Below are 26,188 nucleotides of genomic sequence, written 5' to 3' on the forward strand. Positions count from 1 at the left end.
GACATTTCTCATTTAGGAGGCTGTAAGACATCAAATGAGATTTTTCTTCCATCAGTTCCAGATACTATACACAGTGGCAAACAGCCAGGTCTTAATTTCCAAATGCCAACACATCCATCTCCAGAAATGGAGTACTGTGCTAATTCAATGGATTTTTATCTCCTCTACAAGAAGAATTTGGCATAAATAGTAGAACCATATTAATTAATAAAAACACTGTCTGACATCCAAAAAAGATGAATCTCTGGTTCTTTCTGCCATTTGGAAATATTTCATCATTGAATTGTTTGACTCAATACTTAATCATACTCTGACATGAATGTATTTTAATGCTTTGTAATTTCTACAGCTGCTTTTACCCAGAAGTACTTAATAGCAATTTACATACTTGATGCAAAAATATAACTGTATTCATCACTGAACAGTTGTTTCTGCAAAGAATTCTAACAGCTGTTTGGGAATGAAAAATCAGAATTTTAAGACAGACACCAAAGAATGCAGCAGCTCTACTAAAAGTTCAGCAGCAATTCAGAAGGACAACAGGCACAATCCAGAATAAAAAGTAAGTCCTACGAAAGAGCTACAAAATTTTTAATCGATATCATGATGTTAATTCTACTTCTTGTATAAGAAGCAGCACCTTTGAAGAGTTCTGCATTCTGAGATATGTGTCAAAGGACTACTATAGCACAGAATCAAAGGGATGAACACTGTCTCCTGAACAATTATGAATTCCCTTTGGAAAGGGAGTTCTCCCATCAAAAAAATTAACACAGAAGCATTCACATCTAAACCACTCAAACACAACCAGCTACTGCAGCTTATTGAAAAAGGAAATAAACTGGCATGTCCTAAAATAGAGTCACAGAAAGGCATCCATAGTTGTGATGTACCTGCCTGGAAAGATCATGTTGGAGATGTTGACCGCATCTGTGATATGCCATAATGTCCCAAAACATACATATTTACATTCCAAGTACAACTACTGAAAATTGTTTGATAAGAGACCATTTTTGTGTTGAGGCACTGTAAGGAAAACAAACTAGCCTAGGAAGTCTCAGACTTGAGTCATTAGAGTAGCCTACCTCTATATCATTTTGCACATGGTACTGTATCTGTATTTGTACTGAGGTGTACTCTGCAACATTTTAAAAACCAGTTCTGGAAAGCAACATAAAATTTGTTACTATAGCGAAAGTTTTCCTGGTTCAAGGAAAGAAAGGGAAAGCTTTTTGAAAACAACAACAACAACAACAACCTCATGCTGGAGATTATAACAGACATCCCTCGTGCACAGGAATTTGGACAACACAAAGAGTAGTGTGGTAGGGCAAAAAATATTGTGTATTTTCCTTGATTCTTCTCTTTCCCAAACATCTGACCCTGGCTACTCTTGGAGGCAGACTGACGCTTGGGCCTGATCCAGCACAGATGCTTCTATTTTGTGTTTTACTCTGAACATTTTAGAGTTGTAACTCAGTCTTTAAAGACAGAAAATCTTCACTCAAGAAACTGGGTAGACAATGGAAAAAAATGTTTGCTGGGTAGGACAAAGCTGCATTGACAGAACTCTAACAGCCTTGCACTGAAGCAGTAATTGCTTACTGAAGCCAGACGTATGAAAGGTGCAAAAACCACCCACGCTACAACTCCCTGCCATCGGCTTTTCACTTTCACAGCCCTGAATCCACCTACAACATTAAATTCAATTAGGAAAGTGGATTGCCAAGACTGATGCAATAGAGGAGGATCTGTATTCTGCAATGTTGAGAGTAAAGTGACTCACAGCAGCGAGCTAGCCAGCTAAGGTAAACAAAATCATTCTTTATCTTCTCACTCTGGATCAAAAGGAACGCCTGCAGGAAGAAGGAAAAGAAAAGATTAAACATGTGTGTACTTTTAAACAAGCAGAAGGCAGACCTGCCTCATTTCAACATGTAGCTAAGGCTTAAGCCACATCAGCCACTGCTTCCTGAGGAGAGTAGGGGCATCTCTGTGTGGTGTAGGTGGAGGATTCAGACCGTGCAGTGCTTATCAAGGGACTTGTACGGCTCCAGAATGCCGAGCTGCACAGAGGGTGCGGCCTGCTCTGAACAAGTGCCAGTGGGCGGCCATGCAACACAAGCAGCACAAAGGAACACTGGGGCCTGTGGGGAAAGCTATTTGGAATGTGTTTGTTTAGAAAGCAATGCAAGCAATTACATTAGCATCTTCTTGAAATACTAGAAGTTTCACATATATGTGAGCCTTTCCTCTGCATAAGTGTCAAGAGATCATTCCAGGTCAGCAATGAGCCATTTCTAACCATTTTGGTTTCAGTGAGGTTCTGAGGCAAAACATTTGTCTTTTGTAACTTACTGTACAAACACAGGTTTATTACATTCTACATCTGAAAGGATGCATGGGGGGCAGAGGGGAAGTGATACATTTTAAAATGAATTCTGCCTTTGTTCATAGACAAAAAAAAAAAGCTATTTATGCCTCTCTGCAGGTATATTAGGATGCTACTGGCAAAACTCAGGACACATTTATAGGAGCAGATGTACGTACTGAAACTGTGTGTGCAACAAATTACTGACATTTTTATTGGTGAAACATTGCTGACCTCCTAATTTTGTGGGGGAGGGGAAGGAGGAAGAGGGAAGAAATAAAAAGAAAGCAGTGTTATCACTGTAAATAGCACTTTGTCACAGGTTTTATTTCATTATGTCCAGGGAGGTAAGCTTTTAAATAAGTGCTATATTGTGGAGATATTTTACAAGTTTATGAGACACTGGGGAAGGCTGATCTTTATATGAAAGTGTCATCACAATCTAAAGATCCAACATTAGGCCACATTAATCAATTTAATTACATAATTATGTTATTTAAATGCATCAGCTACATAACACAAGGTTATATTGAATAATTTGTAAGAAGATAAGAGCAAAAATCCGGATTAATGTCAGTTTACACCTTTGTGTTTCTTTGTTGCCCGGCTTTAGCTGAAGCTTACTTACAGCATTATAATTTTTATATAGTCTCAGGAATCAGTTTAGCCTGACAGCATAGTTTTAAATATACCTGCATTTTCACTAATCTAAATAAATTATGGTAAGTGAAATATATATCCATGTTGTTTATAGTCCTGGATATTTCTTGTAAAGACTGATGCAATTTCAGGTCACAAAAATTAAGGGCGGAGGATGGGGTGGAGGTGTGTGTGAAGACAAAGTAGGAAAACAGGGAGGCTCTCTGTTGAAAAGCCTGAAGATTTTAAAAGTTATAAAGAAAAGAAAACAACAACATCATCAAATCTATATGATTCCCTTTAGACTACGTGGTTGGGTTTTTTTTTTTTTCCTGGCTTGTCTTCTTTCTGGTCTTACGGAAAATGTTGCTTCCATCTTCATAATAGCTATTTGGTTTCGCATATTTTAGTTGTAATTAAGTTCCTACTGCACATAGACACAAAAAATGCTGTGTGTAGAAGTTAATCTCTTCCAGCTGCATCTGGATGCTGCTGAATAAGATAGTGAGCACTTCCTCTTTTCCTCCCACATCTCCCAGTGGAAGAATTTTTTTTTCAAACACAAATTTCTAGGGACACCTAGAAGCTTTTAACTATTCAGTGTCTTTCGCTCAGCATGCCCTAAGCAGTCTGAACAATAAGACTGCCCGGGATCCCAGACAAAGCATAGGAAATCTGATTAAGAGGGCATTCTTTGATCAATTAGAGATAGCTGCAAGCACTTTTGTGATGCACCACAAGCAGCATGACTCCCCATATACCTCACATTACAAGATTAGCAAGATAATCTTTTCTGAATAGTGTTCACTGAGAGTTTCAGTTCCTCTAAGAAGGGGAAGTCGATGTTCCAGAAACCTGCTTATTTTCAACCAAGATGAAGATCTGGAGGGAGAAAAGGAAGGAAAGAGAGGAGTAGCTGGGAAATGTTTCCACTGTTGTTTTTTTTAAGAAAGTCAATACATACCTCTTCAGCCTCCCTAAAATTACCCGTGGCAGCTTTGGCTTGGGCACAATTGAAGTTAAAAGTGTCATCATTGTAGAAGTAACTCTGGAAAATAATCCACATAGACAAAACCCAAATAAATAAACCAAACCCCCTCCTCTTATGGTATGTAACAGTAAAAGTATCCCCCTCTAAATTTGAGTCAGACTATATCGAGACAATGGGAAGGAGAAAGAGAAACCCACATGGTGAACATACGGCACTTATAAACAGTAGGTAGAAAATTACAGACTGGCTTTCCATCCTACATTTGTGACTACAAACACAGCTGGAACATTCCACGGCATTAACTGCGAGAGATCTGGAGAATACTCCAAGCTCAAAATGGCAGTGGCAGCTTTTGTGGTTGTAATTTTCACTTGGGGCATGTGAAGACATGCCATGGTCTCTTTCACCTCCCAAGCACTTATTACACCACTAGGATGGTAAATAAGTAGGTGACTCCTTAAACAGCTTAAGGAGATGAACAGTTTGTTTTTCCAAGACTTCTCAAGGTTCAGCAAGAGATCCTGTGGATCTGGTTATATGACAGATGCTAGTCTGACACACTGGATCACATACTGGAGGTGGAGCCAAAGTATCAGGCTGTAGCCAGGCAGCACACTGTCTAATATGATGTCCTTGAGCTCAAGCCTCATGTTTGGGCTTGATCCAAATAGCTTAGATTTGATCATGGTCAGGTGTCCAGATTGAAATATAACTCAAACGACCAAAAGTCGGCAGAGTGTGTTCTACATTCAGGATTGTACCACACTGCTGCGCTGGCAGACCTGGTAGAGGTAAGGTGGAACACAATACCACAGCTTGCAAGCACAGATGGGACTGAGGATCCCTGCTGAGCAGAGGTGCAGTGCTTATGAAAGAGCATAGGGAAAAAACAACAGGGTCTTTTATCCTCTATAGTTACTGTAAGAAAAGCCTTACTGGGTGCATAACAGCAAGTTGTTGCAGAAGAAGAAAAGTTTTTCCTTATATAACATCTATAAAAGGAACAGAGCTTGTGTAGGAAGATCAAACTTTTGTTTTATTCCCTCATTAAAGAGTGGGGAGGAGGTAAAAAGCATAGTTGAGACTGTACAAAAGATATGGGAAGCCAGGGGTAAAACCATTTCCCAGTTCTCTCTATCTTCTTTCAGAATGTAAGGGCACTTCAGGAACCTCTTTCCTTCTTTGTCACAGGCAGTTAAAGCATCTGACTCAGTCCACCACATATATCGAGCTAGTGCCTTGAGGAGAAGTGGGGGTTGCCACCATTTCCAGATGTCTAGGTTTCATCCAAATAGTCTATGTTAGGGTCCCAAAGACAGGAAATATAGCAAGCTATGTGAAAGCATGAGGATGAACCAATCAGTTAAGTTTAAGATCAGTTTGTGAAAACATTTTATACCCTTAGGGTGCACTAATTGGTTTCACCATATGAGAATTACAACACTTTACTGTACTCTTCCTCAGTGATAGTTTCGTATGAATCAGCACAAGTCCCAGGTTAAGCAAAGCTGGTGAGCAGCCTCCTAGTTTTACTGCACAAATAGTTCCTTCTGTTCAAATAGCCCCCATTGTATTTTTAAATTAAAACAAAAAAAGAAACTGTCAGTAACCAAACTCAAAAACTGTGACATTCTATCCTGTCTGTATTTGTACTAGAGACCAGACCATCTGCAAAACCCAAACCAGTAGCAACGAACCAGTGCTGCAGATAGTGCAACACATTCACAGCAGCTGGATGTTATGTGGTTTTTTTGTCTGGCTGGGTTTTTTAACCATGTTATATGTACTGGACTTCACTCTTTTGTGGTCTTTTTAGTGGCCTTCAATCTTTTCATTAAACTAACAGTGGTCTCAGTGATGTCCATTTCAACGAGATGCTCAAATATCCAGTCGAACAGTGAAGCACTTGTTGTGGCCAGAACTCAGATGAGCCTGAATTAGCTTGTCTTCTCAGTTGATCCTCAGTGTTATAATGTCACCCTCAGAGCAGCTGGCAATACATTTATAATAAGGTATCCTTTGAGATACTCTCATGTCTAAAGCTGTTTAAATCAATCATGGATGAAGGTGGTGTTTCCTGAGAGAATATCATGTAAACAATCTTCACAAAGTGCACAGCTCCATTTAAAGAACTGCAGAGATTCTACTGGCATTTATTCCTGTGAATGGAACACAAAAGTGACCGTAAAGCCACCTAAATCTTGCCTGTAACATGGTACAGGAAGAATTATTTGTATCCCCATGACCTGAAGAGAAGGGGAATGACCTAAGTAAATCTGATCAGTGGCTAATCTCCACTAAAAAATGATAAGAATGATCAACTGTTTCAAAAGAACCACCAAAGACAGTGGTAGTAGGCAAAAAACTTTAGTCCTTGGTATTTATCAACTGCATTATGTCTCAAATTGCCAGTACTTACGATTGCCTTCAAGAATGTAATAAATTCCTATTTTACTTAACAGCATAATTTGCTAGATACAAGCTATAAAACTTTCCAAACTTGCAACCTCAAGCCCACCTTGAACTATGACAATGAGTTCCATAAAGCAGCTGTGTTTTGAGGGACAAAAAGCTTTTTTTTTTTTTTCTTATTTTGCAAAGACACAGTGAATTAGCTGCAGTTTCAGCAAGCTGTATCTTGTTTTCAGCCTGTCCTAATACAAATGGAGGTTTCAAGTCTACCTTGTTTACTCTAATCTTCATTTAGTGTAATTTTATTTTCTGAACTTCTTTCTATATCAAATAATAACAAGCTTCTAAATCTTTTAAGACAATATTTCAATTTCCAATTATCCCCAGAATCATCTTTCTTTCCACATTTGAGGGGGCCAGCATTTCAAATAAGAGTACATCACTGTGCAGGAAAAGGCATCACTCTTTTTCTATACTGAATTCTCTTAATACTTTGCTTCACCTTTCTCAACACATTCATGTTACAACTCTGAAAAACAAGGCATTTTTGTTTAAAATTATCATCTTTGCCTAAATATGTGACAAATCAAAACAGATATATGGTTACTGATACCAAAGGCATGTGCATGTAGACAAGTTCATCTTGCTAATTGAGAACCACATATACATGTTATAATGTGCAAGTGTAGTTCTATATACCTTCAACAAAACAAAATACCCCAGCAAACAGTCAGACAACAATTTCCCTCTCCTATACACATATAACCATTTCTCCCAGCTCTGACAAGGTAAGAATGCTCTTTCTCCTACTTGATAAATACAGCAGGATTGAAGGCTTGCATACCTGTACTTGTCAATGTTTCTGCATCCCTCCTGACAGGTTGTAAACATTATAGATGAGGAACAGATCTATTTCCCTCTGTGTGGGCTGTTACTAACATCTTACAATATAACGAGTATTCTGTGGTCTTACTCTTCCCTTCAGATTTTCTTTCCAACCCTTTTGACAACCCTCCACTGTACACCCTCACAGACACAGAATTCTCTCACCTAATCCCCTGCATGTTGCACTTCTCTTACCTCGTGATTCTGACCTATCCTCTGACCACTCTATTGCCCACTTCCACCCTCTTATGTTTATTGTCCTATGTGTTTCTGTCTCCTTTCTTTACAAAAACTAGCCTTACTTTCCAAAATTAAAGGCAACTCCATTTGCCTCCCCAGATGCTACTCTCTCATTTCTAACCTTTCCCATATACCTGGGAGGTGTTGAGTAATGACATATAACATTAATCTTTCCAGGTTAGAACTAGTTCTTTAAGAACTGTTTAAAGGAAATGGAAAGAGATGGGAATTAGCTATAGATCGAGACCAGATGATAACTTATAACTACAAATCTGAAGTTCACATGGCTCAGTTAGAAAGAAACACTTTCTTTCTCTCTCTCTTTCTCTCCCTCTCCTCACATTTAGGGGTAGTGGGGTGTCTCTTCATTCCACTACAGTCGAGCCATTCCAGTGGCTACAGCCACTTGGGATTTCTTCAATGACCTCTTTCCAGACAAAGTTTAAAAACACTACACCTTCATAATTTTTCAGTTATCAGCTGCTTTTGGCACCATTACAACCACATGTTTTCCTTTAGGTCTCACCCTCCTTAGAGCACTGTAATTGTGCTCATCTTGTCTATCTCACCAATAATTTCTTTCTACTTGTTGTTTCTCTTCCTACCAAATATAGAGGAACTCTAGTTTCAAATCACTAAAACAAGACTGCAATCACTTAACCCTATAACTCCAGCCTCTCTCTTTTTCCTCACCTCTGACTTATAACTGGATATCTGTAAGTTACATCCATTGAACACTGGTGATCTGATCATGCTGCATTACGATAACTGAAAACTCCTTTGCGTACTTTCAAAAATGCAACATTGCCTGCAGGTACAATCAGGTTACTTCTGCAAAAATAATACTCTCAGCTTACTGCTTTGGTAATACTGCCCTAACTTAGCCCTTCAGTGACCATTTTCCTTGCAAAATATAAGTCTTATTACTTTCAAGGTCCTCCATGTCCTATATTCTTTGCACACTCTTGTTCATTGAAATGTTGTCCCCGATTATTAACCAGTGACAATAATCTCCATCACTCACTTGATATGTTTTAAGAAAACATTTGGGTTTTTTCTTCTGTGCTGCCCACCCTGAAATATCCACTTTTTTTTTTCATTGTCTTCCTTTATCACTTTATCTATTATCTCTCATGTCCTGTAATGCCATCAGAAAGGCTGATCAGAAAGGTTACGTCACAAGTGTGATGAGACCATCATGGCCATGGTGCTGCACAATGCTGTCTTATAAACTGCTTCTTTACGTTTTCATCCATTTGCTGTATTCACCCCTTGTGTCCCACTGTCATTCCTGTGTTTTCTGTTGTTCCCACATCTTTTTATCTTTACATAGTGTCTCACAGTCTAATTCTCCCAGAACCGTCTAAATCCATAAGCAGTGATTCCATGCATAGGACTACTACCAATACTAAATAATAATACTAACCTTGACTGAGTTGAGGTAAATCAGGACATTACCAAACTGTCTAAGAAGAAAGAAGCAGGAAGACATGCACAGTCTCCCTGGAACGGTATCTAAAATTCAAAAGAGAAATGCAGATTTGGAGAATTAAAAAAATAAAGAAATCACATGGTAATGGAAATCACTGCCAAGATTTGTGGCAACTATGAAAGCAGCTAGCTTCTAAAAATAGTCTAACTTGCCTTTTCAGGCAAAGCACCATAGCAGAGGTTAGAAGAACTATTGGATCATCTTGCCAACTTCCTCTACAGCATACCATTGCAAGTGTGTATTCAATACCAAACTCTAGAGAGACAAATTGTTTAAGTAATAAGCCTCTTCCATGACAGAATTTATGCAGCATAATTTTACTATGAGTTATTCTTACTCTTAGGAAATGACCTTCGATACAAGGCCTGAGTTTGTTATCCTAACCTCGTTATCTTTTTTCCTTAAAATTATGCTTTTTGTTTATCCCGGGCAAAGAAGCTTTACATATTTTTAATTTTAGTTCCAGTAAGAGAGCAAGCTTGATACACTGAAAATATTATTATTATTTTAAAAAATTAACATATACACAGGAAAAAACCTCTCAGTAACAAGATACAACATGAAAATTAGTTTCCATGCATTTGCGATTACCACATTGCTCACAAGTGGTAAAGCCATAAATAAGTGAGGCACATCAGTTCAAATGAGTGTGAGTAATCTTTGCTGCACCTATGTCATCATAAACTTTTCTGCCACCATACTCTGCTGTCATTTACTCCGAAATTGCAAGCTGTGTTGCTGAAAAACTATTTCAAAGGTTTTTTAGAGATTCTTACGAAAGCTTATTAGGACTAGTTTTTGTTAGACCCAGCCAGCAGAGACTGGTCAGAGATGGATGAACCCAAGTAGCAGTGGGAAGGTATAAACACAAGTGAAGTCATATCACTACGATTTCACCATATCAAATGATCATGAGAGTGCATCCATGCTCAGTTTGGTAAGTTGACAGGAGGTAAGATCCTAAGGCTATCTACAGCCCTGAGGTAATCTGGCCTTGTAGGTTAGTTACCATCAATCCATCCATGCCAGAAAACTAAAATATCTTTTCTGTATATAGAGATGCCAAAACACCAATATTTTGACTCCAGACCACAGCAGAAAATACAGCATTCCACTGGAAAATTGTACACTCTCCTTTAAATGAGGTAGGGTAGTAATTATTCCTGGAAAGCACTAGATAATATCTTAAACTACATTTCAAAGGAATGCAGAATATTCTCATTTTTTATATTTTAGCACTTGGAAGCACTGAACTTGGATGCCTTGTCACTTCTATATGAAATCTATCCTTACCTATGGATGAATCATGTCGTTCCATTCTCCAACTTAACAAATTTGGTTATTTATGAAGCATGCACTTGGGAGCAGAAACTGGCCTGTCTACCTGTCTTTTTTTTACATGCAGGTATACTTACCATGACACATATATGCCTTGACAGGACAATAGCATAAACAGTTTTCCTCAGTGTTCCACTGCTCTTTATGTTGCAATGAGAACACAGGTACCTCCAAAGTGCTCCTTTTGTCTCACATTCAATTTTTGAAGTACATAAACTCACAGTAATTTATTCCAAACAACATTTTTATAATGTAAATAAGACTTAAAACCAAGAATACCTTTTCAGGTAAAATGAATCACAGTAACAAAATATTAGAAGCACACTTATACATGATCGGTGAGTTTCTGAATTTCGGTATTTATTCTTAAGCCCACAGTTTGGCATACAATTCTGATACCACAGCATACTATCCTCCATATACTTTGAGTGAAAGGTTTCATAAAAAAAAAATCTCAAACAAATAACTCCAAGTTAAACTTCTGTAAATCTTACACAACTCAGCAATGAATACTGGAGTTTTATAGTTCTAATTCTTCCCATGTGACTCACGCAGAAAGAAGAAAAAGTTCTTACTTAAAAAAAATCCTTAGGGTGACCTAAGAATATCTCATAGAAAAGACTGCACAAAGTCCAGAAGAAATGTTTCATTCCTCTCACATAACACCAGATATGCCTGATTTGGTCCTAAAAGAGGACCACTGAAAATGAAAAGGGTGCTTTTCTCCATTATGCTTGCAGTGTTTTTTAGAGTAGTTTGTAAAACTTATGTTAAGCACCAGAAACATCACGTTTAATACAAATGTTAATGTTCATTTACTTTCACTAATGTTCCTCTTGCCCCATTTTCTCCTTAACACATCTCAGAAATCTAATCTGTTTAATTTTCCACACATTGGAGACCCTGGGAGAAGAGCATGAGAATTAACTATAAAAATCTATTTACATCCTCCTTTGTAATGCCAGTTCCATTTCATGCCATTGGGATTAAGAACTTCTATTAAGCTTAAAAAACACAATAAACCAAGTTGCTGTTCTGGGTGTTATTTATCCCTGTAGGGAGGTGAATATTGACTCCTACGCTGTATGTGCTTCCTGATGGGTTTTTTAAATTTCTTTTGGGTGTCCCTATTCCTCTTAAAGTACAAAACTTCCATGAGATGAAATGTGTACATGTATTGGAAAGGACTTTCACATTAACTCTTTTTTCTTTATGTTCCTTGGACCTCCAACTCAGAGATCTAATTAAAAATAGCAAAGGGCTTAATTGATGACTTTAAATGACTTTACAAATATATGACACTGTATTCTTCCTAAATTGTCCATTGCTGCTTTTTTTTCTTAATTCAGCCTTGGGATTTCTACAGTTAACAAATGCAAGTCGGGAAGACAGGAGCTAGTTTTGAAAAAAATAGTCTACATCTTCATTTTAAACCATTATTTTTTTATAACCCATATTAAAATAGGGAGCCTTGTAAGCTCATTTCCTCAGTAGTAAGCACAACCTACTTTGGTAACGTAACTCTGCAAAGCAGCTAAGTAAGATAAAGATCCCAGTAAGACAATCTAGTGGTACTAGCTCCTTGCAATGATTGGCCCCGTGGGCTGAAGTATGACTTACATGCTTGAATAACATGGCTGGCTACTTAGCAAAAGCCCAAGTATACAATCAGCAAGAATTCTGTTCTGCATTCAAAATCCAGCAAAACAAAGTCAGCAGAATAAAAAATGACCAGAACTATACAACACAGTGGCTAATATTCTAAGTTAGGAACATAAAAATGATCATATTGGATCCAAAGTCTATCCGGTTTAAAAGCTTGCTGAGTAAGAATGTACAGCTACAGAAAGAATATATTCTAATTTCACATATAATACGTGCTGTGCTATGTAATGCCACTTCCTCTGAAGTTTCTCTCGTCTCCCAACTGTCTGTAGTGTGCAATTTCGAATAATCACTAAAAAATCTGTGTTAAACAGCCAATGGACTTTTCTTCTACAAATTTCTTCAAGCCTTCTGGTTCTTGTAAGATTCCATATCAAATAAGTTGTGTTATGTGAAAAAAGTAATTAATGCTGTTAGTTTTAATAGTCTTTCATGACAACGCATGTCAATGCTCCTTATATTTTGTATGGTACAGTAACTACAGTAACTAATTCTTCTTTATTCCTCTTCTGCTTGTTTATGATGTTGCGTGTCACAAACATAACCAAACTCTGTTATCATTTTCCAGGCCATGTACCCTGCTTTATTTAATCTCTCCTTATTCAAGAAGCTATCCCCTTCTCCAATCATCCTTTTTGTCTTTATTATACTTTTCCTTGTTCTACTATATTTTTATTTTAACTGTTAAGAACCAGAATTGCAGATGGTATTCGAGAAAGGAAACCTTATCTCTATACAATGACACAGTAATTATTTTTCTTTAGTTCTCTTTCAATTTCTAAGATTCTCTTCAACTTTTCGGATAATTTTGCAAACACAGTTTAAGGGTCCATGTACTATTTTGCATTTATCAAAGCTAAATTTGATTTGTACATGTTACTCGGTCTCAGCTATTCTTTGACAGCTTTCATCATTGTGGAAGCTTTCATTTTTCCTACTATGGGTAATTTGGTACCATTGGCAAACCTAGTCATGTCATTATTTGTCTCCTATAGCTCATTAATTATGAATCCAAGCCCTTTCTTTAAAGAAATAAAAGGTTCTTTCAAGTGTTCAAATCAGGTGCATTTTATCCTTTTCACTGCTACTTCACTGAAAAGGTTGTTAGAAATGAGAAAGGTTTTTATGTAGCTTCCTGCAACTAGTACCATGGAAAATTTTTGAGGTATTTGCTAATACATGGATTTTTAATTTGACTATACTCAGATCTCTGTAACAAAACTGTGTTTTCATAATAAAATTCCAAATCAGGTTCTACGTAATCTTTGCATTGGTCTAGAGTCACCTGTTCACTTGTGTTTTCTCCAAGAAACATGAAAAGTTGGTATTTAAAAATTGATTCCCTGTATAATGCCATGTCATTGCATTTACTAGGCCAATAAGGGCAGAATAGAACTCTCCAACTATTATTTAATTATCTGTCTATATAAAATCTCTTAGCTTTTTAATATGCCAGTCACTGTTCCCATCCAGCCTGGCTGGTGAATAATTCAGCCTCAATACAATGAATCTCCTACCTAGGCATGTAATTTAAAATAATTTTCTCACTAATAAAGACATTTACTTCATTTTGAGAGAAGCTTTCTATAATTTTTAGAACTCTATCTCTGTTGTCATTTTCTATTTAGTAATGCCCTACTGTAAATTAAATAAGAACAATATACTACATGTTACCTTCCTCCTATCACATTAAAAAAATTAGATTTGTAGCTTCCTCTTCTATGAAGAGCTGTTCCACCTGCTTAATCTTCTTGTAAAACATCTAATATTTTATAAAAACATACTGAGCCTTCATATGTTTGGTTTTTGCTATGTCTTAATCTAAACTGAACTCTGTTTGCTTCTTCTGTTTCCTATCTACAGTTTGTTCACCGCCACCTGTCCTTCATGGGAGCATACAAAAAAAACCCCATGCTATTTTGCCTTTGAAGGGGGAATTACCTTGAGCTGTGTGCTCTTCTGTATGTAAGCTCTCTCCCACAGCTTTTTAAAATATGATAAAGCAGTTTTAACAAGGAAGTATCAGGAGTATAAGATGTTTGCAGTACTAGTATTTCCATTTACCTTTAATTGGAACCAATCCTTCCCATAGGTGCATTTTTTCAATTAACTCACCTTCCTAATCACCATACCAGAAGTCTCAGCCTCTATCTTGTTTTGCACATGGGTGTAAAAACATGTCATTTGTATATGTAAAGTTCAGACTTCTGGCTTCCTAACAACTTCAATTTTGATTTTGGGCTACATCTTCACATATTTTTAGGAAATCTTTTCTCAGATTGTCTCTGTATTACTTTTATCCATGTGTGCTATGGTCACTCATCACACCTGTATGACAGCTACAGGTATGAAGAGGTCTACCACCACTGTCTCCGTCACCCTGTGACTTTACAGGCATCACAAACTCAGCTATATGCACATTAACAGAGTCCTCCACTAGTGCAGTTCATACTTCTGTTAGCCGGATTCTAACTCCAAAGGGATAGCCTCAAAGCAACAGGAATAATGTAGGGAAGCCTCATCTATGGAACCACTTTCAGCCTTCCACCGTGAAGCTCTCTGCCGCATGATCTCAACAGTGCAAGGGCTGACAGAGAAACAGAATGGCTCAAAAGTATTTCTGACAGTTTCATCAGTGCTGCTTCTCTGCCTCTTGAGCTCCTTCTCTTTAGTCACCATGGACACAGGAGACAGTATTCTGTCTCTGAGGAGTATGAGCTGTCTGCATCATAAACATACATAAGTTATGCACCAAAAGAAATAGTCCCAGTGACAATGCCTTCAAAGGAAACTGAGAAGCCCCAATTTAGCTGAATTTTTGTGTTTCAGCTACTGGCTTTTTTTGTTTGTGACTTTTGGTTTTACTTTTGCAAAAGGAAGGGAAGACAAGGTCTTGTTTTGGTCTATTATTGAATAAGTAAATATTGAAAATATATTGATTTTTCCATTGTGTTTTTTGTTTGTTTGTTTTTACTTTCTGGTTTTTTTTATTCAACCAAGGAGGTAGTCCCAGAGGCTCCATTTCTCTCTGTAGCCAAACTCCTCTGTACATTTTTAACACCCTCAGTTTCAGGGCACACTCTGTGCTAGGACTCTACATACACAACAGGCTTTCATTAGCAGTCTTAGATTTGTACCTGTGAGTGTCTGTACCTGTGAGGTTTCAGCCACACACTTCATCTAATTAGGCTGTTGTCTTCCATTTCTATAATAGGGATTATTAGTCAAAGGCAGGCTGCCACAGTGTCTACCAGTGCAGACTAGCAGTTTGCAGTATAGTCTCTTTTCCAGCCAAATTCATGTAGCAAGGGTTGGAATCAAATGAGACTTTTAATTTAAACTTGCAAATTTGTTTTAGACTAGAAGTTAGACTTGCTGCTACTCATACTACAGCAACAAAATGCCTACCAATAGTCATGTTAACAGTCAAACAAAGATAAGATGGTATATATTTAGATATTGTAAGAAGGATTACATAAAGGAGAAAGAACATTTGCAACGTACCACATTCGCTGGCTGATTCCCCCACCAAATGGAAGAACTGCTGAGCAATTTTCAAATGATCTCTCTAAGAGAATGTAAAAAAAAAAAATCCAGCATGAGTTCCAGATTTGGTGCTACAAAAGACAGTGAAAATAGGCCTCGAGGAACAGATGGAGAGCAACCAACAGACAAATCAGGGCTCATGTAAGGACAGAAAAGGTAAATGTGCCACTATATGTGCTTAGATACATAAGAACACCGTAGAAAGCACACAGTGCTTTTTGGAAGCAGGACAGGGAAGCCAAATTCAGCTTGGTTTATTGTCCAAACTAGCAACAGAGATTTGCATTTCACTCATTCTGGACTGAGTACTGTAGATAAGAAGATTAAGAGACTCAGAGGTCCTGCAATCTAAATGAGAAATTACTGCCTCTTTCACTCCATTCCAATCCCTACAGATCCGTTCACATTCTACTGTTGGAGAAGCTGGAGAACCTCATTGGCTTCACTTACCGAGCCCATTTCTTGTCCAAGTGCTGCATTTACCACTCCTTTAAGGATGTACTCCTGAAAAAAATAAAAGTAAAAAGGATGAGAGAAGACAAGATGTGGATTTCAGGGGACACATAAAAGCCTACATGTACATTATTTTCTTCCCAAATTCAGCTCTATCCCAACTCAGTTCAACAGATAACTGGTTACTATGATCCACTGTGATAGTGCTTCAGCACAGTTGTACAAAGTTATCCCCCCCAAATCCATTCTATTTGCTAGCTAGTCACTCTGCTACATATGTGGGATGCAAAGGGGTAGTGTGTTTTTTGATAAGTCTCAAAGGTGATGCACCAGAAGGAACACCATAATATAGTCATGCCCTCTTGACCATCACAAGACCGATAATCAAGTGCAATATTGTTAATATTCATGTACAGATCCCACTTTAAGTATGTACATTGGTTAACCATACCCACTAAAGTCCTTGCTCCAAAATACATAGCACTTCTCATCAGGGCAAAAATGTATAGAGGTTTGTGCTCTGTGGTCATGTTACGCTACTGATATTAGGAATAGGAGTAGTGTAACCTGTAGTCTTTACTATGAGATACACCTATAGTTTAATTTTTCTCTGAGCAAGATTTTTTTTGTGTGTAACAGACTCATTTGTTGTATTCAAGTGTTTTAACTAAGAGTTATAGCTACAAACTTTCCAAATGTAAGAAAATGGAAAAAAGCACAAAGATTCTCATTTGAAAATGTGATCAAGAATGACATGATGATATTTATATTATGCAAGTATATGGCTCAAGGAACAATAGCTGCAGAAAACTGTTCCAGAGGTCTTGCTATACTGAAAAACACAAGTGAAAAGCAAAAGCAAAAGAGTCCTCAGCACAGAATCACCAAATCTGTGTTCTTGAGGTTTTCCTTTCCCTCCCTCCATCTAATCCTCACACAGACTCATGAAAGGTCTCTTTCATGCCCAGCTATGTGACCTTTGGAAAATAAACTGCAAAGAGGAATAAATCAGAACCTAAAGATGTTGGAAGAGCCACAAAAGAAAATTACAGTAGCAGCCAAGGGACACTGCAGTTTTCACTCATTGCAGCCAAAGTGAGAGGGGATTACAAAATAGCTATTATTTAAACTTCTTAATCTAGCTCATTTTTATTGAAACGGCTTCAGGACAAACCACATGAGTTAGCAATTCTGAAGGATGATAACCATCACCAGGATGGAAGTGACAAGTAGCTGCAGTTGGAAGACGGCTTTTATCTGTACACTAATGGTCAGCTCCCCAGCATCAAGTCTGCACACAACAGAGCTATATTCTTTGTTGACCCCAGCTGGCACAGGAATAAACATGCTAAGCACTCATATATGCCCACATATAATACTTTATGCATGCACATCAAGTTTATTGTTGCTTAAAGAATGCAAAACAAGAGTTTTAAGAGTGGGAATGGGGCAAGCTGTTCTCAGGATACTAGTTTTGTATGTGGCAGATTTTATATCAATTTATAACCTCTGTCTTTATGTGCTACGACATCAGTTTCCAATTACCTGTGAAGCAGTAGGTTCCAGGTCCTTAATCAGGTTATAAGCCTCCTGCACATCATCTGAAATACCAGACGTTAGAATGCATGACAGCCCATAGCACATTGCATTAGAACAGGTCACTCATCTTCTACAACATTCCCCAATAGTCACAGGCTAGAGAAATAAAGCATTTAGACAGGAGGAGAAGGGTAACTATAAATCATTGTGAATTTATATCACAATGGTGATGGTTTTCTAGAACTCAAACAACAAACATGGAGTGAGTAATAGCTTCTTTATTACTACAATTTTCCTAGTCGAGATGACTTGGCCCCCTTGTTCATAATCTAGTGGCTGCCTTCTCAACAGTACAAGGTCAAAATAATAAATCCATCATCTTCCTGTCTTCTCTCATATTTATTTACCCCTCAAAGAGGATAGGGAAACGTGATTCTGAAGGGAAGCTTCATCTTTTCCATATCAATATTTCAAAATCTGAACAGCAGCACTTACCTGATCCTAGTGCTAACAAGCAAAAAAGCACTACTACTATACGAATATAAATGTAAAGTTTGAATTCAATAAACAACTCCCTTCCCAAACAAGAAATAAGGAAACTGAAAAGATCCTAAACTTTAACTAAATTAAAAAAAAAACCCAAATCTCCCTCTCTACTCTGCCCTGATGAGGCCTCATCTGGTGTCCTGTGTCCAGTTCTGGGCTCCTCAGCTCAAGAGGGACAGGGAACTGCTGGACAGAGTCCAGTGCAGGGCCACCAAGATGATCAGGGGACTGGAACATCTTTCATATGAGGAAAGGCTGCGGGAACTGGGGCTGTTTAGTCTGGAGAAGAGGAGACTGAGGGGAGATCTTATTAACATTTATAAATATCTAAAGGGTGGGTGTCAGGAGGTTGGGACATCCCTTTTTTCTATAGTAGATAGTAACAGGACAAGGGGTAATGGGATGAAGCTGGAACACGAAAGGTTCCACTTAAACATAAGAAAAAACTATTTCACTGTGAGGTGAGGGAGCAGTGGCACAGGCTGCCCAGAGGGGTTGTGGAGTCTCCTTCCTTGGAGGTCTTCAAGACCCACCTGGACATGTTCCTATCTGACCTTATCTAGGTGACCCTGCTTCTGCAGGGGGGGTGGACTAGATGATCTCTAAAGGTCCCTTCCAACCCCTACCATTCTATGATTCTATGATTCTATGATGGCTTTGTAAGCCAGTCTAGTGAAGATGCCATTTTTACTGGCAAAATTTTGTTAATGCAGCATCCTACCAGCTGCCCATAAGAAGAAGCCTTTTCAAACAAAACACTTTTGCTAGTACTTACCATCTGTAGGGACAGTACTCCAGGGTGACTTAAGGCAATACACACTGGAGCTGTCAGGTTCCCATCCAACCCTTCTGCTTTCCTACTTATTCCCTCGAGCAGTCACACTGTAACCCAGCACAAGGTACTAAACTAGCCAAAAGTCATCACTTTTTAAATTAAAGAAAAATACACAAAGAGGGTTTTTGGTATTTTTGTCTGTCTCAGCTCTCCATCACTATCAAAAAGAAATGACAGCAATCCTTCTTTTCATCAGTGAAGACCATCAACACAGGTCTATGCTGTTCAAACTCCAACAGGAGTTTCTAGCAAATGTCCCTGGAGCAGATTATGACTGGATACCTGACCCCAAACCCTGCTAAAAGTCACTGCCTTACAGAGCTGAAAAAAAGTGAGATGCACATTTGTGCTTCAGTTACCGCAGTTCAGAGCATGTCTTAATACAACCCTACCTTTATTGGAGACCTTGTAAGTTCTGGAGAGACAGCTGTAGTCATTAATGATTTCTCACACTCTTAACTAATGTTGTTACACTAACAAGACTTTAACATGGAAACTTAGCCTAACTAGGAAAGAGATTTTAATCCTAATTCCCCTTGGCCTCCTTTGTCAGTATGCAAGGCATTTGTACACCAGAGAGAAGAAGCTAAATAACAAAAATTACTGCAAGGTTGACAGCAAACGAGTAAACAAGTCAATCACACTACAAAAAGCTCACAGAGCTTTTTCAAAATACTACGTTGACATATGCTCAGATTCTCTGATAAACATTTTGAGATACAAAGAAGAGGAATTTGCTGGGACTTCCTTCTGCCAGCTGAATATATCTTGTTTTTTCCTGGTAATATTTTATCATTTTGTAAAAAAAGTCACAGGTGTGGGCTTTCTTTATTTTTAAAGGTAAGAAAATATGCTTTTCTGCTTTCAGATGCTCTGGTTATCTAAAAGTATTTTGACACCTTTAGAAGATGAGGGAAGTAGAAAATAATTTCCAGCTGGTTCTGTGTAGGCTATCTACCTGAGAGTTGTAAGTAGACTTGGAATAAAATGTCTTCTTCACAAACTGTTGCCTTTTTCACAGTCACTTTGGCTCATATTCTGTTTGTGCCATAGTTACAGAAATGGTCTTCCTTGCCTTCACAGGACAGATGCCTACCATTCTCATATATTCGGGGAGAGGAGAAGTCCTCTCATAAACATACAAACACCACTCTGCCCAAGGCCATCTCCTGCAACCCAAGAACATTCAATACTCTGCTGAAGTAGATTTGACTGTACACAATTAAAGCCCTTCTCTGCAGGCCATGGGAATTCTTATATCACTATTTTCCAGAGGAACAGAAAATTAAATAAATTACATTTTACTGCAAAGAAAAAAAGAAGCATTTCATTGAAGAGTCAGTTGAGATTAGATGAATGAATGTCATCCCTGAAGCTATGAAAGAGCCAGAGGTAGTATATTTACCTTGCCGGAGATAGTAAATCACAAGATTCAGTCTTGCCTCAGGAATAACATCAACCAGAGGAGGTAGGACCTGCAAAGCCCCTTCTCCTCCTCTGAACACCACCTGCAGAGAAAAGCAGCATATTGAAAGCTGTGCATCGAAATCTTGTCTATGATGTCTTTATTCAGGAAATTAATCCTTAAAATTCCTATGTTAAGAGTAGGAAAGGGTCAGTGGTACTGGCATTAGCATAATCCCTGCTTTAATATAACTACAGAATTACAACGTGAGATGATCTTTATTCTGAAGAATATAAAGTATTTAATCCATCAGTAAAGATAAACTTATTTCAGCTTTCAGCTGAAATAAGCAGTGATACATTATGTATCAAAGGTTTTAAAAAATAATACAGTCTCAGACAAGAGAGGAACATACACAGAATTACAACCTGCTTATCATATATTCACAGGAAAAAAAAAGGCTAAGAACTCTACATTTATTTAGGATGCCACAAGCCCCTAAAATGATCAGGCGCAGTTGATTCTTTACACTTCTGGTTCACATGACAGTTCCTCCAACAAAATCTAACACACTTGTTCAATAAATCACCGGCAAAGACACCAAGATTCAAAATAAAGAATGTTAGCTTGCAAGAGTCCAGTTCAAAAGCAGTTTTACTTTTGGAGGAAAAACAATGTTAACTTGTTGTGTCTGCTCTTGAAAAACGACAAGGCAAGCAACTGCCCATCATTAAATAAGAACTGCTTATCAAGCACTTTTTGTATGAAGGCCATTTTCCAGAGTTATCTTAATTTCACTCACATTGTTGTCATACTAAATAGCAGTCAGGGTCACACATTCTGACTTGTTTCTACAGTGTCTTTATTGACTGGGCTCCGTACAATATCTTGCAAAGGTACTCTTACAGGACAGAAATTATTTCAATATGCCTCCGGGGGTAAAAGCAACAGCATTATTATTTTCTTGACACAGTCTCAGACTGACAGGGAAAAAGTCCAGGAAAATGAAAATGATGCTTGATGGCACATTGATTATACAGGTAGGATTTCTGCAACAGAATTTATACAGCAGCAGAGATTCAACTGGGTCTGCAATTCTCAAAATATTCCATTTTATGAGTCATCAAGAAAAGCTCTACAAATGAATGCAGTTCATATTAAATCCAAGAAATATATTACTCACCAGATTATGCTTAATGAGCTCCTTGCCAAACTCAAGAGATGAAGAGGCATTGTCTGTCAAGTTCTTGAGCTCTGCCTGGAATGATATGTATTCCAAAAGTTTAACATCAAAACAAAAAAACCATGTAGGCATAAATGGAGCTTTGTGGGAGCCCCAAAGCTGATAGAAAGACATCTCCAGCAGTGCTGGGTCACTGCAAGATTTTTGCCTTCCTGCTTCTATGTGATGATTTTAGCAATTGGATAATATATATAGATGCAAGGTCAAAAGTGGACTGGGAAAACTGTAAGATCATTGTGCATGCATGTGGACAGATATCTTAATACCAGGGAAACTGACATAAGTGACATTCCTAAGAGGACACAATGACAAGATAAAGGCCATTATCAACATTGCAGATTAAGACAGATAACAAGAAACCTGTACTGAAAAAAAAGGTGAACTGAAGGGCTGTCCAATAGATACCTCAGCAGCCTTCCCATTGTAAAGTCGGAAGTGGTTACAGGCCTTAAGGTTAAGGGCAATGGTGCTGTCAGGAACTTGCTGAAGATAAACAGCTAGCACTTCCTGTGATACATCATAATAATCCAGTTTGTAATAGCATAGGGCCACATATACATTCAGAGCCAGGTATTCCCTGCAGGAAAGAAGATTAAAGAGAACATTTAAATCCCACCACATAATTATACTACAGAACATTAAAATCAGTGATAAAGCTTTCGCATGTCTATACATCTTTTACAAGCACATCAAACCTGGAGATTCTGAGAAATGCTTGGAGCTTTTAGAGCTCTAGTTTGTTAGTTAAGACTGCACAGATCCAGATCCAGATTTACATTAGGATTTTCAATGGCAGCTGCTGCAGCTTTAAAGAATCACCTACAAAACTTTTGGTTTGCAAATCTGGGAAAAGGCAGCAGCTTCACATTAAGGAAATGCACAGAACATAAGCACTGTCTTTGGCCTCGCAGAAAAGGATTTTCTGTGCAACACATGCAAATACCTTTAATATGCACATAAATTGTCAAAAGCATTGTAATGGATCTTATTATCTTATACTCAGTACAAGTATTTCCAAAAAATCCTTGCCATTACAAGCTATCAAGCCAGAAGAACTAGACACAGACATAAGACAGGCATTGTAATTGCTACGAAGGTTTTCTCATTTAGCTTTGAGTGACTGCTTCTACAGGACTTGGAAGTTAAAATCTCTTCCGCAAGCATTACATGACATACACATTATGATGTACTTCTCTGAAGCATTCAAGAGAAAACACTGCCAAAACAGAGCTATGTATTCTGGGACAGCAGCTTCTATTTCATTAAGCAATACTGCCAGCCACTTAAGAATTCAGTTTGTTCCCTTTTTAATTCTGAACTAAGAACTTGCAGAACATGACAGAAAAAAACATCAAGTGTCACAGCAGGATAAATAGAAACAGAGAGAATTTCAGATTTCCAGGAATGCAAACAACTTTCTACATAAAAACTAAGAACTGTACCCTTCTTAGTAAGCCTAAGAGATGAGGGAGAAATCCACAATCACAAGCAAGGGTCACTAGAATGGCCATCAGAGGGGAAAAAAGGAAAAGACAAACTAGGTACATAACTATCTATCATTCAGAGAATTAAGTAACTAAAGAAAAAAAGATCTCAGAATGAATTAGATTCAAATCTAATTAAAAGAAAGCAATAGAGAGCAGACTTCTTTTTAAACTTGAATTCTTCAATCACGCTTTGCAATGCACAAAACTGAAAGACTTGCATTTTTCAATCATGCTTTGCAATGAACAAAACTGAGAGACCCTGCAATTTGTGCACATTTTGTGGTGGGAAAGGGACACAGTAAGTGGGGAAAATTCCTACTTTCAGAAAACAACCAGCTAAGTGGAATTCAGATACCAACAGTATCGGCGACAGCAATAAGGTTTAGAGTAGAGACGCCCACCGATTATCAAGTAGAATGCGTTTGTAGATATCAATAGCTTCTTGGTAGTGGGATCGCATGTAGTGGATAGATGCCAAGCTAAGCTGATCTTCTGTAATGTCTTGCAGATTCTGGTGGGAGCTCATCAGTTTCTTCTCATCGTTGAACTAGAAAGAGTGTGACACATTCTCAGAAGAGTTCAGCGAAAAAAATGTTTTAATTAGCTGGATTAGTTTAGTCCTCGCTGGCAAACAGTAGGTGATTCAAAAAACACATCTGGAAAAATGCTGTTACTTTAATTTGACCAGTGGAGAAAGCCAAACATTGAAGAGGCAGACCAGTTGAAACCAGATAAATGTGAGACTAAAACTAAGTACACGTTTTCCTTTAAGGTGTGATTTAGACATAATTACACGTCACATGCCTTGATGGATAAGAGGGGAAGAGTGGAATTAATTATTTCACAAACAGAATTTTGCAACGCAAGATTTGACTGTTATTATTTGAGCCAGGAGAAATTTTGCTGTTTGTAGATCCAAATCTTATTTCTGATGATTATCAAAAAACGTAAGACTTGCCAACACACAAGCACTAATTTTCACAAGACTTTTTCACAGCACTAACAAAATCTCTTTCATCAGTCCCTTAAAATTCTATCTCCTCTAAAGAAATGGTTTATTTTTAAAAGCATTGCTGTACAGCACATTACACACACAAGGATAAAAACAAGGAACAGAGTTAAACATATTTGTAACTTTTGCATTACAACAATAAAATTGAGGCTATTCACCTAATCATCCTCCTCAAATCACTTATTCCAGTCCTTCCCTTTGCTGGTTCTGCTGAATCAATGGTAATTATGAATGTTTCTTACACAATTTCTATCTTATGTACTTGTTTTTCATCTACCTGCTCAGTTTTCTTCAAATTCTTTTCCTTCCTCTCTAAGCCAGTAGCAGAATGATACTGCACTACAAAGGCAAAAGAAGTTGCTTAACAGAACTAAAAGGCTTCACAGCTTTGTAAAACCCTTTATTTACAAACAGCAACTAGATGAACTAGGAATTACCCAACTTCTCTTTATCAGAGTCATCTGTAAGTGCCAGTGGCAGTACAAAAAACGTTTTAAGATTTCTCTCTTAAACTTAACAGAGATTAAAGTAAAGAGAATCTGACACCAAAGCTAACATTCAGGACTTACACTTTCTCTCAACTCAGTCTCTTCAGTAGCACAGTACTTGTGAAGCATAATACAGGATGGTACAAAACGAAATTTAAGGGAAGGGAATTTAACCAAATTTATGTGTGATAAGTGAAACAAACATTTAATTGTTGTTGAAATTAAAGTAAATTTCATGTGATAAACAACATTACTTCTTGGATACTGAATGACAGGAGGATCAATAATAGCGTATAGATAATTTTGGTCAAACTGCCAAATTTAAGACAGTTGCAAGTTAGGAAAATTTGGTATATTCCAAAGGAAAACAGTGGCTTCTATGTTTCTGAGTCTATTCAAGTTCCAGGTTCTTTGTGATCAAAAATACCATGAGGTTTCTGTTGTATGATCTACGTGAAGTGAGCTGGTAAGACTTTCCTTAGATACATGAGACCATCTATTCTGAGATCATGTTTTCACACTTACGTTTCTCCCCCACAATTTAATACAGTAGGGTGGTTACAGAAAATGTTTGTTCTCCTGCCACCACAGACATTTTAATTATTCTGACAGGTTGCCAGCAGATATTACACATTCCGAAAATTAAAAGAAAACAAATAAAGCATGACTGAAGAAAAGACATCATACCTTATGTGCCAGGTGAAAGAGTAAACGGTTCTGGAGACGACTCTTAGGTGCTGAAAGGAAAATGCAGTAAGTATTGCTGCAAAGAGCAGCTCAGGGTGTCTCTTTTATACCACTCTCAATAGACAAGCATGCAGCCATACTCTTTCATTTAATTATCTCAAATACAGTTCTTCACTGACGCAGCTTTTGCAGGTCATGCCTCGGGGCAGGTTCTACCAATTTTAGAGCAATTTCTTCCTAACTTCATTCACTGACCATTTCTTTTGAAATCCTTATTGAAAAATAACTTCTCAACTTGGCCTCTGTCTTCCATGAGCCTTAAAACTTGTGTGAATTACACTATCATTTCCCTGCAGGGCCTTTTGGATAATGCTCTGAATTTTTGTGACACACAGAACAGCATCTTTTACAAAATGAAAAGCAGCAACAGACAAAAGTCATAATCAAGGCTCCTTCTACAATACGTCACATTTGAAATAAGTTGTGATTCATAATTCTACAAATCTTGTCAACTTCCAGTGTAGTGCAAAACCCACTGCTGCTACCATTTTGCTATGCATGCCCATTAAAGTACACTTAGTTCTAATATTTCTTCTGTCCTTAGGAACAAAAGGCACATGAAAGAGTCCTGTAGTCAGAGTAGATAAGATTCAAACTAAGATATGACGAGAGATTTAAGGGAAACATCCCCTTTCTGGACCCACTAAGGTTCATGAAATTTCATACTTTAGCAGGATTAGGAATTCCATTTAACTTGCCCCATGACACAAATTGTTAACTGTAGAGCTTTTAGTTACCAGAGAGAGCTTTGTACTTCACCACAAGTGACAAAGGTCCCCATCCAACAGAGCTATTAATTTCTGTTGCAAGCAATCTTCCAAAAAGCCTTTCCTTGTTTCCTGTGTTTTCTTTAG

General features: G+C 37.8%; 1 protein-coding gene across 6 annotated transcripts in view; it reads right to left on the reverse strand.

The window, feature by feature from the left end:
- IFT56 (intraflagellar transport 56) overlaps positions 1–26,188 on the reverse strand; it is a 47,688-nt gene that overhangs the window by 7,286 nt on the left and 14,214 nt on the right. For 2 of the 6 annotated variants that reach the window (XM_062008049.1, XM_062008864.1), the window contains exons 5-15: positions 25,275–25,324; positions 23,489–23,634; positions 22,006–22,177; positions 21,541–21,615; positions 20,358–20,460; positions 17,578–17,633; positions 16,030–16,083; positions 15,538–15,601; positions 8,965–9,053; positions 3,975–4,058; positions 1,787–1,856 (exon numbers count right to left, since the gene is read on the reverse strand). In XM_062008049.1, the coding sequence (XP_061864033.1) occupies positions 1,787–1,856; positions 3,975–4,058; positions 8,965–9,053; positions 15,538–15,601; positions 16,030–16,083; positions 17,578–17,633; positions 20,358–20,460; positions 21,541–21,615; positions 22,006–22,177; positions 23,489–23,634; positions 25,275–25,324 (963 nt within the window). The other 4 variants (XM_062009671.1, XM_062010469.1, XR_009820035.1 and 1 more) reach the window with 4 other exon arrangements.

This window comes from Colius striatus, chromosome 1 (genome assembly GCF_028858725.1).
Source record: "Colius striatus isolate bColStr4 chromosome 1, bColStr4.1.hap1, whole genome shotgun sequence".
NCBI lineage: Eukaryota > Metazoa > Chordata > Aves > Coliiformes > Coliidae > Colius > Colius striatus.